The 12,607-nt window shown below is 42.8% G+C and overlaps 1 protein-coding gene across 1 annotated transcript in view; it reads right to left on the reverse strand.

Annotated features, from left to right (window-relative positions):
- Positions 1 to 12,607, reverse strand: part of GLP1R (glucagon like peptide 1 receptor) — a 96,136-nt gene that overhangs the window by 52,767 nt on the left and 30,762 nt on the right. The window contains exon 2 of the mRNA XM_029911035.1: positions 874 to 970. Within this exon, the coding sequence (XP_029766895.1) occupies positions 874 to 970 (97 nt within the window). The remainder of the gene's footprint in view (positions 1 to 873; positions 971 to 12,607) is intronic.

Here is a 12,607-nt window from a genome sequence, read left to right on the forward strand (position 1 = left end):
CCCTCCCACTACTGCTATCACTATACACTCCATTGTAGCAATACAACTAACAGAGGCAGCTATGGGGAAACGAATAACATTTTTAAAAACAGTGTTTTATAAATGTAATTTGAGACTCGCGCAGTCCTTTTCAGAGCTTTACTGTAGCACAGAGGCACTCTAGTAGCTCCCACGGTGTGTCCAATTGTGGGCTGCATTGTCAGCAAGTCCCAGCAATTTGCCAAGCAGAACACTGAACAGATTGCAGCTGCCCTTATCTTCAACAGAACATTTCAGCCTATAGAGACCATGAACTGCATTCTCATTTACACTAAGGCCCCTTTACACCACTCTGACAGATAAAGGGCCCTTAAAGTGGGTGTATATTAAGGGGACTGAGTGTAAATGGAATATGGCCTTATAAGTCCAATGCAGAACTCTCCTTGAAGTTCCCTTTAGAACACTCCTTGCTAGGACCTATCGTCTCCCTCGGGCTGCTCCTCCATATGAAAGGCTGCAGGGCACATTGCAGAACTCCATGGGTGGCATTCATCCTGCAGGCTGCACTGAAAATACCGCCTGCCTTGGAACCAAACATGAGCCATGGCACTGCAAGATACTTTGGGCCATAGAGATGAATGGTTTTATCGCACAAAAACAACGAGGAGTCCGGTGGCACCTTAAAGACTAAGGGATTTATTTGGGCATAAGCTTTCATGGGTAAAAAACCCACTTCTTCAGATGCAACAATGCAAAAACGTGGGTTTTTAAGCAACACAATCAGTGGGCTGGAGAGAATGGAAATGGAGTTATGGAGAGGGAGGACTTTGTGTTTCCTTGCCCCAGTTAGCAGATGTTTTATAAAGTAAACATCCCATTCCTGCCAAGCATTACCTGCCACAAGAGGAGGCGTCTCATAGAGATACTTCAGGCACTGGAGCTGATATTCTTTCCACTTCTGCATCACTTCAGAGAGGGACCCATACGCACTCTGTAAGAGAAAGGTCTCAGGTACTTTAAGAGCCAAACCACCTGCTTCACACACAGCCTAGATAAATAAAAACGCAGCTGTAGCCCAGTTAGATCTACCCTGCAAGTACTAGAACAGCCCTGTCAAGACCCCTATATAAAGAGGAAGAAGGAAATACAGAGTTTCATGATCATAAAGAGCCTCTGTTGCATGTTTGTCTCAGGACAACCAAGGAGATGGCCAATGCAAAACACACAACCTGTCTGACATGGTATGGAGATTTTCATGAAAAGGTCATGGTCACGAGTGATGCTCATTTTCTGACTCATTACCTCCAAACAAACTTTTCCAATGAGCAGGGACATCAGTGAGCCTTCTTGGAAAAGGACTTCTAGCCAACAGCAGCTTCTGTGATCCCAAAATTGAGGCCAAGAGAACCCAGCGCATTCAGCTGACACGGTCCAAGCACTCCTCCAAAGCAGGGGCTGAACTTTCCCCTCTAACTATCTCTTGTGGGTGGCAGCTGCTCCAACATCTAGCACATTTCTCTTGGGGAGAAAAAAAGGCAGGGATATGCCTCTGCACATTGCACAGACACCTACTTCCAGCTACTCAGAGTTTCAGGAAGAGAAGTTTCTACATTTGGTCACTGATGATTAATGTGACAATAGTGAAGCCAAGTGAATTAAGTAGTAGGCATCCTAGGTGGCTCTGACGGGCTCATCTTGTTGCCTGCATTTTCCCTTGTGGTTTTTTAAACACATCAAACTAGCAAAAGCTGAATTATGAACATAAGAATTACCATCCTGTAAGTGACCAATGGTCCATCTAGCCCAGCATCCTGTCTCAGAGAATGGCCCAGCATGGATGCTTCAGAAGGCATAAAACCAGCAGCATGAACCTAATTGTGCAATACTCTAACACGGGGTGGGGGAAACGTCATCTAACCCCAGCTGTTGATCAGTTTATGCTTTGAAGCATGAGGATTAAATAACCCTTGTAATTTTATCCTGGCTGCTTTAACTGCCCTTTTTGTTTTTTATCCCTTCACATATCTAAATCTTTTTTGTGGGGGTGGGGAGAAGCCAAGGGCCTGCACAGTATCATTTTAAACTGGCAAAAAAAAAAAATGAAGCCGTTTTTAATTATACAAGAGTTTAAAGAAAACTGGGCTGGATTCTTTCCGTTACATCAACGTGACTCATCTGAAGCCCTTTCAATTGCCCTGCATTTTACACTAGTGTAAGCATGAACAGAATTAGACCCTACATTTTTAGAACACAGAGCTTTAAGGTTCCCCCTGCCAGCATTGTACTCCTTCCTATAATTCGAAACATTTAAAATGTTTGTGAAGAAAAATTTGCGCATCAAGCCTCTGCCTTGAGCGACTAACCCACCCAGAATAGGGGTCACTAATGGGAGCACATCACAACCATGCTCAGACATACAAGCATGACAATATTGCTCTCATAAACATGAGCTATGTGAGGGCCTAGGGACCTTATTGGCCAATGCATGCTTCCAGGTGCTCCTCTGCTCTTGACTAACATATTAGTAACGTTCGTGAAGATCAGAGCTCAGGACAAAACCCAGCAAAATGCTGATCAGGGTGAGCTTCTGATGACGAGCAAATGAGTTACTCTCCTGTGACAAATGTCCCAGAAGCCCAAATGAGCAGCCAGTAACGCTATCATCATTATGTTCATTCATAAAGATGCTCTCGGGCGGCATAATGAGGAGTGGAACTGACTTGCCTAAAGACAACGTGGACATTTATTAAGTGCCTGTATTTAAGTGTAGATTTTAATAGCGGTTATAGTCTTTGTCTAGTTGATGCAAAGCACCCTGGTCTGCGTCTTGCCAACGAGGGCTGCATTGCCAGTCACATTTCACCCATAGTCCTCACAGAAGGCTGTAGGGAGCTTACATGCTCTGGATGTCTGGGGGAAAGAAAACAAATCAAAAAAGCACAAAAAACACCACACCACTTATTTGGGTGCCTAAAGTTAGAAAAAGCTGGCCTTCTCCTTTATTGGGTTAGAAAGTCATTCACAAGCCAGAGCTCATTTTCTTCAATTGGATTAATTGTTCCTGAATATTCACCAAATAACCTGCTGAATGAGTCATTTTCAGACTATGGGTTGTTCACAGGTTGTTCATTGTAACCAGTCACTATTCTTCTTGTATGCTTGACCACCTAAGTCACACGGTATTGTTTCATCTCTTTCCAACTGCATGGGAAACGTTTTAGAAACAGTAAAAAAAGCAGCACATCCAGGATAAGCTTTTGGACAATAATCCTTTGCCCTAAATTTATGGCGCTACTAGGATTCACAAAAATTTTAATGGAATATTTAGTTATCATCCCTACATATGACCCCCCCAAATCACAGCAAACCAAATTCATCCCTTTATACTGTATTGAAAAACGTGTGCAAATCATTTTTAATTAAAAACTAGCTGTAGTCAATTATATAAACCCAAGATTATTCACATTAAGATCATTAGATTTTCCAGAATACACTAGTTTAAAAAAAATTATTTTGGCAAAGAAAAAAAAGTGTCATTTTTTTCTGAATAGATTTAAATTGTCATATAGGAATAACCGCCTTTAACAATGACTGGGCAAACTGAAATCTCTGTCCATCTGTTTAATCAGAAGTAAATGTTCTATCTGCAATGATTTCTCATCCTGTGCTAAGGCAACTCTAATACAATTATTAGCAAAATAGGAAAATAATCGGACATGTTCTCTTTAGTGAAGAGGACTCATTTGGGGATTTTTTTTTTTTAAAACCACCAATATCCTGCTGCCAAAATATATATAAATAATCGATTGTACAGTATCTTTATTGCTCTATGCACTCAGCAGCTTATAATTTGATTAATCTGAATACCATTTCTTGTTGCTCAGGTGAATACCAAATTAGTCACTGGATGTAAGTTGTATACATTCCATCTACCCTTTTACAAAGGGACTTAATACCAGGTGAACAATAATCAATATGATTTATTTGGCACTATAGATATGCAATGTAATTAATTACTCAAACTAGAGAAACTAAACTCGTGAATAGATTACTATTATTTGTATAGTGTCAAGTGTGCTAGACACTTTATAGACAGGTAAACATGACAAGGCCCCTGCTCCAGAGGGCCTACAACCTAAATGGACAATCCATAGGCAAGGAGGAGGAGTTATGGCAGGCAACAAGTAACTCAAACAAATAGTGTCGTTAAGCATGTTGTGTAAGTATCATGATTTTCATCACTAGTTTGTTGCCATCTTGCAATTATTATTTTCAGTTCTTTGCTAAGTACTGGGCAGTGAGAGGAGAAGCACTAAAAGGTAGATAGCCTCCCTGCAGGAGAGATGTGTACTAAGGAAAGATGGAGGAGAGGATGGAGGCATGGCAGATTAGGTCGAGGTGGTGGGGTTTCAAGGCAGATGAGGGGCTGCGTGAGGCACAAGTGGGAGAAGCACAAAGGAGGCAAGCAGGGAGGCAGCTTGGGTGGCATGAAATGGATTCAGGAGAATTAAAAGAGACAAGTGCAGTGAGCCATTCATTGTACTAATATGATTAAGTGCAATTAATCTCTGGTGATAAATTATCCCATTCAGAAAAGTCTGAGGAAAGAATTCTTTAGAAATCAGTGACACCTTTTTATGAAATCCTTACCATGATTACACTCTGTCTTAGTAGTTTTCACTGCACAAAAAAGCACTTATCATTTTCCTATATCCTGGAGGTTACCCAGGTAATTTCATCTATTTGACCCCAACGCAATCCTTGCTACACAAGTGCAGTTCCATGACACAAGAGTCTGAAACTGCAAGGTGCTCAACAACTTCATTTCTCATTGAGGTCAATGGAAGCAGAGGCTGTTCAGAACTTCACAGAACTCACGCGTCATCTTGCAGGATGGGGCAAGTTCTCCCCCAGTCTCTGATACAGCTTGGAAAAATGGGGCCTTTTCTCAGAACCCTATTGAGCTCCCTTCCCTTCTTGTCCATGCATTCCCTGCCCCAGCCTTGTGTGTGAAAACAAAAGTTCTCCTTCTACATTGGCCTCAGCTTGCCCAACCCATTCAGTTGTGTCCCATTCCAGTATATGTAATGTCCCCAATTCATCACAAAGGACTCAATTGCTATAACATGATCCAATGGCTGGAAGCTGAAACTACACAAATTTGGATTGGAAATAAGGTGTAAAATTTTAACAATGTAATTAACCATAGGAACAACTTACCAAGGATCACTGTGGATTCTCCATCACTGACAATTTTAAAATCAAGATTGGATGTTTTTCCAAAAGATCTGCTCTAGGAATTATTGTGGGTAGGTTCTATGGCCTGTGTTATATAGGAAGTCAGACTAAATTATCACAATGGTCCCTTATGATCTGGAAATCTAATCAACTGTGATGACAAAGACTAGGAGCTAGGAACTGCCAAATTCTAATCCCAACTCCCAAAGTGACTCCCCAGGTGACACTGGTAAGTAACTTCATTTTCTCTATCTGTGACACAGGTACAATACCATACTTACGTCACTGTGGGGTTGTGTAGATCCATATAGGATTATGCTCCTACAGTTCTTTGTAGATGTGAAGTGCTAATAATAATCAGTAGTAATAGGACTACCCTTACAGTAAAATGGTCAGAAAAACTGGTTCCCAGCAACGCCTAATTTCCAGGCTATTTTGCTCTGGATCAGAATCCCAGTCTTGGGGGGACTGAGGATCTTATCTGAAAGCCTTTTAGAGATTGGCCTATTACTAGTTATGTTTTTAGAAGAGGCAAAGAATGACGGGCCAGAATAGAGTCTAATGAAAGGGTCTCTAAACTATGTGTCTGCATTAGAGAAGCTTCCACTTCCCGGGATGGGCAATTTGATTCTATTAATAACAGATATAGGCTTGAATTTACAACAGTGAGCTTTGTCCTCTGATCATAGCCTTAAAGGAGCAGAGTACAGCACTGAAACCCCAGAAAGTCCTCTGTAAACAATTATCACCTTGTATCCACAGGGGGTGAGAATCTCCTCTCTCTGGGAAGGGCAGTTTTCAGGTTTCATTTTAGTTCTCAGGTTTCAGTGAATTTGGTAGTGACAGTCCCTCAAGCCACAGACCAGTCTCAGACACATCAGCATTAGCGCAAACTTCCCTCAAAGAGCAATATGCCTCAGCCCAGACCTGGACACTGCTTCTTCGAGCATGAAAGTGATTCATCCTCTGGTCCTTTTTGGTCTATGGCTTCTCAGATAACTGTCACAGTAAGTGTCCATTGTAACGGAGCAACGACTCACCGGCGCGGCGCCCCCTGATGGTCATCCAAGGAATTAGCTTTCCATCCTCCGGCGTGCCCTCTGTCAGCCGGTGTCTCGCCTTTCGCTAGCCCCCATGTCCCTCCCGGATCCCGGCGCCCCTTTCTCTTGGGGGCTGCCCCCTGGCAGTACCTCCACAGTTACTGGGTCTCCCCACCCAGGGGAACCCCCACCCACTAGCCCCACCTCGCCTCAGTATAAGACTACTGCCAGTCACCATCTAGCCCCTGTTCACTGGGGCAGACTGCAGTGTACAAGCCATTCATCACAGGCAAGGGGGGTTTGGACCGGCTGCCTCCGCCTACCCTTGGGCTGCCCTCTGCAACCCCAGTACCTATTTGGCCTTGCACAAGGCCGGCAGCCTGGCGAGTTGCCAGGCAGGAGCTCCCCAGCTCCTCTCGCCTTTCCCCAGCCCTGCTCCACCTCAGGTACCCTGGTACGCTCCCCAGCAGCCAGGCCCGTCTCCCTCCACAGCTAGAGGAGACTCTCTTAGCTCCAGCCTAGCAGCCCCTTTATAGGGCCAGCTGTGGCCTGATTGGGGCGTGGCCCAACTGTGGCTGCTTCCCTGATCAGCCCAGGCTTACTGCTTTGCCCTGTCACAGTCCTCTCCCAGGGCTGTTTTAAGCCCTGCAGTGCAGGAGCGGGTGACCACCCCGCTACACCATCTTGTGGTGGAATTTTGTTATGTGTCTGTCTGCCCAGAAGGACATGGACTGACATCCCTCCTCACTCCCCCAACTCATTTCACACAGAGCACAAAACAACCTCCAGCCGGTAACAGCTTTTAGTCACTACTGGGATGGAATGGATTAAATCCAGGGGTTTGAAAGCAAGTGTCAGCATGCCATTATTAGTTCCCTGAGTCAGTCTCTGGCCCAGTTCTCAGTTTCTCTCTAATGTGTTGTTGTCCCTTATAGACCTGAAGATAATTATTTTTCTCTCAAGATTTTTTGAACTATTTATCTGAAAGAGAAATCAAGGTGTTGGGTTCTTTTGCAGACACTGTAGTGACAGCGTAGGTAAGGCTGAACTCCAATTTCAGTAATAAGGTAGATTTTGCCTCCACATCTTTACCTTTCATGAAAAGGTACCCAGAATCCATGAGAATTGGTTAGGGGGCTCCTCTGCCAGGGTATAATAGGTCTTGAAAGTCTGGGAAAAACCGAAAGAGGCAATGACATGGAAGAAACAAAATCTTCAGAGATAAAGTTTGCAGATACAAAAATTGGAGGAGTAGTAAATAATGAAGAGGATAGGTCACTGATTCAGAGAGATCTAGATCGCTTGGTAAACTGGGTCAAGCAAACAATATGCATTTTAATATAGCTTAAATGTAAATGTATTCATCTAGGAACAATTTAACTTAACAAAGAGAAGGTTAAGTGGTGACTTGATTAGTGTCTATAAGTATCTACATGGGGAACAAATATTTAACAATGGGCTCTTCAATCTAGTAGAGAAAGGTACAACACAATCCAATAGCTGAAAGTTGAAGCTAGACAAATTCAGACTTGAAATCAGGTGTAAATTGTTAGCAGCGACAGAAATTAACCATTGGACCAATTTACCAAGGGTCTTGGTGGATTCTCCATCACTGAATTTTTAAAATCAAGATTGGATGTTTTTCTAGGAATTATTTTGGGGACGTTCTATGGCCTGTGCCATACCAGAAGTCAGACCAGATGATCACAATGATCCATTCTGGCCTTGGAATCTATGAATTTCTGGAAGTGGTATTGGGGAGGGCAATACTTTGACCACTTTGCTGTCATTCACGGGACTTGTTATATGCCAAATTTCATGTTCCTTTTGCAGATGGAAGGTGAATCACAGGGTGCCCTATAGACACAGATATAAATTCACTATGGGACACTCCATTGATAAAGTGCAGTCCTGCAGCTCTTATTTTGTGTGTTGAAGAGCTGCTTTGTCTGAGGACTACGTTGTCTCTTCATTTTGGGTAATGATACAGGGCAGAGTTAAGGGCATTTGTGAGACTAACTGTGGTTTTCCATACTTTCATATACTTTTAAAGCATATTTTCATTTTAGAAATGGTTTTCCACTGTTTATTATTTCTCCTTCTTCCCCAAGTTACTTTAGGTTTCTTCCCACTTGGAGTTATGATGCCCAATTTCAATTTTCACTCCAATTTAATGTGGTCTTCTTGATTTAGGCAAGATGCAGTGCCTCTCTGAGATGAAGTAATTATTATTATCCTGCCTTGGCAACTGCTTCACTGATCAAATGAGCTCGCCTTAATTATGCCTCCCAACTCATATTTTACAAGTTACTTGGTTGGCAGCTGGGTCATTCTGGACAAACCCCTCGGAAATGGCAAGCACTGAATCAGAGCAGCCCTTCATTCAGAGAAAAGTCTTTATTGCCAGCTTTCAAGAATGTTTTACACAACGTTTCTGGTTCGTTAGTGACCAAGGAAAAATGACTCCAGGGGCTGGAAAGCTAAATTTTTTTTCAATGTTCTTCCTTTTTAAGTTTCCTCCCTTCTCTTGTTGGGAGCAGTAACTGATGAACACATGGAGGGAAAGCACTGCAGGAGTTACTGTGAGATTTCTGCAGCAGCTTCCTGCACATACCTGCCGTTTGGCCTCTCTGTGAGCAGCAGCAGCTGCTCAGCACTTCTCCAGCACTTAGTCTTTTATTCCCTCTCCTAGTACACTGGGCCTCCATGAGGTATCCTTTGCCATGGGATCTATCTCCTGGTCCCAGATTAGTTGGTGGATCAGGGACAACACATCTGGAATGCTAAGGCTCTCAACAAAACAAAAAACAAACAAACCAACATTCAGTTTCAGTTTTCAGCATGGTTCTTATTTTACCTGAACTAGTTTGCTGGGCCCTAACTGGAATGGCACATCAGTAAAGCATTACCTTGCTAACTGCACTTTCAGTTTCAGCACAGTCTAGAATTAAGAGAGATCCTCTAGCAATCGATGCATGGAATGCTTCTCCTCTGGTAGGTCAGGTGGGGTAAGAAGGCTCTCCTCTCCTACGTGGCTTTGTACTGGGGAAGTGCCATTTTCTATTGCACCTGTCCTCAGTGATGGATAGGGCTGGGATGGAGAAGAATTACCAGCAGTCTTTATTCCTGCTCCTTGAAATGTCCTCCAGCATTTAGGTCAGGATAGAGCTCTGCCCAAAGGTCATTGTGGGAACCAATAGTCAATATGCTTACAGCTCAAGTTGACACAGATTTAGTTTGACAGCCATTGTTACCGTCAAATGTTCTTTTCATTACCACTTCTTTCATCTGTTCTGACAAATGTTCCTACCCAGGACTTATTGCCTGGGTCAGTTACAAATCCAACATGAGAAAACGACTATGTTCCCAAGCAAAGGCACAAAGGAAAACCCCCTTCCTTGGGGGACTCTGGTGACAAAAAGGCTCAGGGGAAAAAGATGCAGCCACAGCTATAAGAACTCCAAACCAGAAAGTAGCCCCATGATTCTAGCAGAGTGCTAGACAATTCTGTGGCACTCCTCTCAAAAGGGGGATGAGACCAAGATGATACAGACTCACTATAAAAAATAAGTTAGATTATACTGCCAAGTGCAGCTCAGTAATGCTATCCACAGACAAAGTTTATGGAGTACTTTACCAGCACTGTAATTCTTATTGGAAATGAGTTGCATATTTTTTCTGGCCCAAGGCTATAGCGCTAGCAAAACTGTGGAAGGGCTGTCAGAGGTTAGGAGAGCTGTAATTTAAGTCTCTCTCACAAACAAACACCAGAGGGAGGTGAACCCAGCCCTCTATCAGAAGAAGGGGTGTTATAACATGGAATCTTTCACGGGGTGGGGAAGGGAAGAGGGAGAAAGGGAAAAGATTGACAACCATATGAGGTGGATCAGAGGCGCTGTGAAGTGCAGCGATCTGTGAAGTAGAGGTCAGCAGCTTCACGTGATACAGAGAGGGAAGGATTCACCTAATCAAGTAGGATTTTTGTTTCTTTTTGCTGTGGTTTAAAAATGCAGTGAGTCAAATCAACCCCTGATGACTTCCGTGGACATACGCCAGGGAAATATCTAACCCAATCCCTACTGAACCAGGTACATTGAAAGCACCTCACTCGTGGACATAGAAAAGCTCTATGCTGATTAGTTCGTTTGTACAGTGATACGGGCAGGCAGGCCAGCAGGGACTAGGCAAACCAAGAACAGATAAGGAAAATATAATGATGTGCTGCAGGCCACCCCGTGTAGTTATGAAACTGGGACATCGGGGGTGTGGGGGGGGAGGGGAAGATTCCTTGAAGAAATTTAAGATTCAAGAAGAAAAGAGCATCTCCTTTAGGAGACAATGTGCATCTCAGTTCCAAGAACTGAGGACTTGCTGCCGTGCAGCAGATGCCTAAAGTGATTTAACAGAACAAGGGCCCTCAATTTATTAACTCTTTGCCCTTTGGTAGTGCTTTGCATCCAAGAGTCTCAAACAGTCTAACAAACCATTAGTGAAGTCTCACAAATAGCATTGTAAGGTAAGCAATATCCCCATTTAGACAGATGGAGGAAAGTGATTTGCCCAAGATTGTAGCAGCAGAACCAGGAACAGAAACCAGGTCTCAGTTTTTTACTGTTATCTCTAGACAGTTATATCCCTAGTGATCGGGGGGGGGGGGAAATCACACGTATCAAAATCTTAACACCTCTCTTCCATCCTAAATATACACCCCACATTTGTCTTAAAAACAGTGACTCTTCAGAGCCGAGTCATCAATTTTGATAGGAACACTTTATTCTACCTCTGTCGTTGCTGTTTGCTCAGATACTCCGATATGAACTTAGTCTCCAATTTAAACAAGTGATTTGAGACAGTAAAATAATAATCACAAAGCTATTAAAGAAATCTCTGGTGCATAATTTCATGGCTCCTGCATCTCCTAATCACAACTGATTTCAAGAGAAGAATGTGATTACCTCTCTATAGTTTTTAAGAGTTCCAGCTGAGGGAAGCTAGTTAATTAAAACAGAAATAACAAGTAGCAGAGTAACTCATCAGCAGCTCATTGCCACCATATTCAAGGTCCACTGTCCAGTTATCTGCTGTACTAATTTTTCCCTTTTAACCATCCCTCTCCCAAGACTGCCTGCATGCAGTGGCTTTGTAAACGTTCAGCCAAGAACAAAGCAATTACAAGAAAGACTTGAGAACTGAGCCTGCAGGACCAGAACTCTCCAAACTACACTCATCTCAAACTCTTGGTTCTATTAATGAGAAGTATCCCCTTGGATGTTTCCACTGTACTTCTCCCCAATGTAAAAACAGTGCAGGCCAGCTCTTACAGCATATAGTGACATGGGTTTACTGTACCTGCAAGCAAGGCAGAACAGCATCGCAGACTCTTGGCCAGGCTTTGCATATGCTGGAGCACGTTCACTAGATTTCACACGTTTGAATGCATGCAGTGTTTACAATGTACAAGCCAGCACATACATTACACTATGCAGCATGCAACCCACATAGCTACAGTTTCTACATCCCAAAGACTTACGTTGTCAAAATTAGGACAGCGGCAAACTCAATCAGGATTAAAAAACAAAAAGAGTCCTCTATGCCAGTTTGCTTCATAGCTTCTACATGGTCCCTCCAGCCTGCAACACCCTCTTAGAGCTCCTCTTGCTGCATGAAGTGGCTTAGAGGAAGGATAGATAAGTCAGAATGGACCCACAGGCTTTCCTCACTCTGGGACTTTACATGCAGCAGGTGTTGGGCAGCAGCATCATAACAGGGACCACCTGGGCTTTTAGGACTTGTGAGAATTTCTATCTCAAGGCATTTTACAAACAGAGAAGCCTCACAATACCTTTGTCAGATATGAAATAGATAATTATTATTCCTAGAGGGCTAAATTAAGGCACAGAAACATTAAGGGAATTGCCAAAGATCACAGAGTGACAGAAGTGGGAATGGAATTTGGGAATTCTGATTCCCAAACCCCTATTTTATGTGTGTTCCTTAAGAGATAAATGCAACATCAATTCCCTGAAGTCACTGTTAGAAGAAAAACTTTTATGTATATACAGATCTTAAAGAATATTTAAATACTCTGTTTTAAATGATAAGCCTTAAATAAAACTTTTCTATCAAGATAGCTTCTCTTGGAATCTGTTTTCGATTTATAGCCTAGTTCAAAAATAGGAAAGTAGAAAAATTTGAGATTGTAATCTGTATTTTCTGGAAAATAAGTTGTCAAACTTTTGCTTATCAGGAATGATCTGTTAAAGCCTGTATATCATCATCATCATCATCTCCTCCTCAGTTTGGGGTGGACAGGAGAGGGAGGAAAGGGTTAGCCACCATTAAGAATTGTA

The sequence above is a fragment of the Terrapene carolina genome, unplaced genomic scaffold (genome assembly GCF_002925995.2).
Source record: "Terrapene carolina triunguis isolate 2854851 unplaced genomic scaffold, T_m_triunguis-2.0 Scaffold85, whole genome shotgun sequence".
Taxonomy (NCBI): Eukaryota; Metazoa; Chordata; order Testudines; family Emydidae; genus Terrapene; species Terrapene triunguis.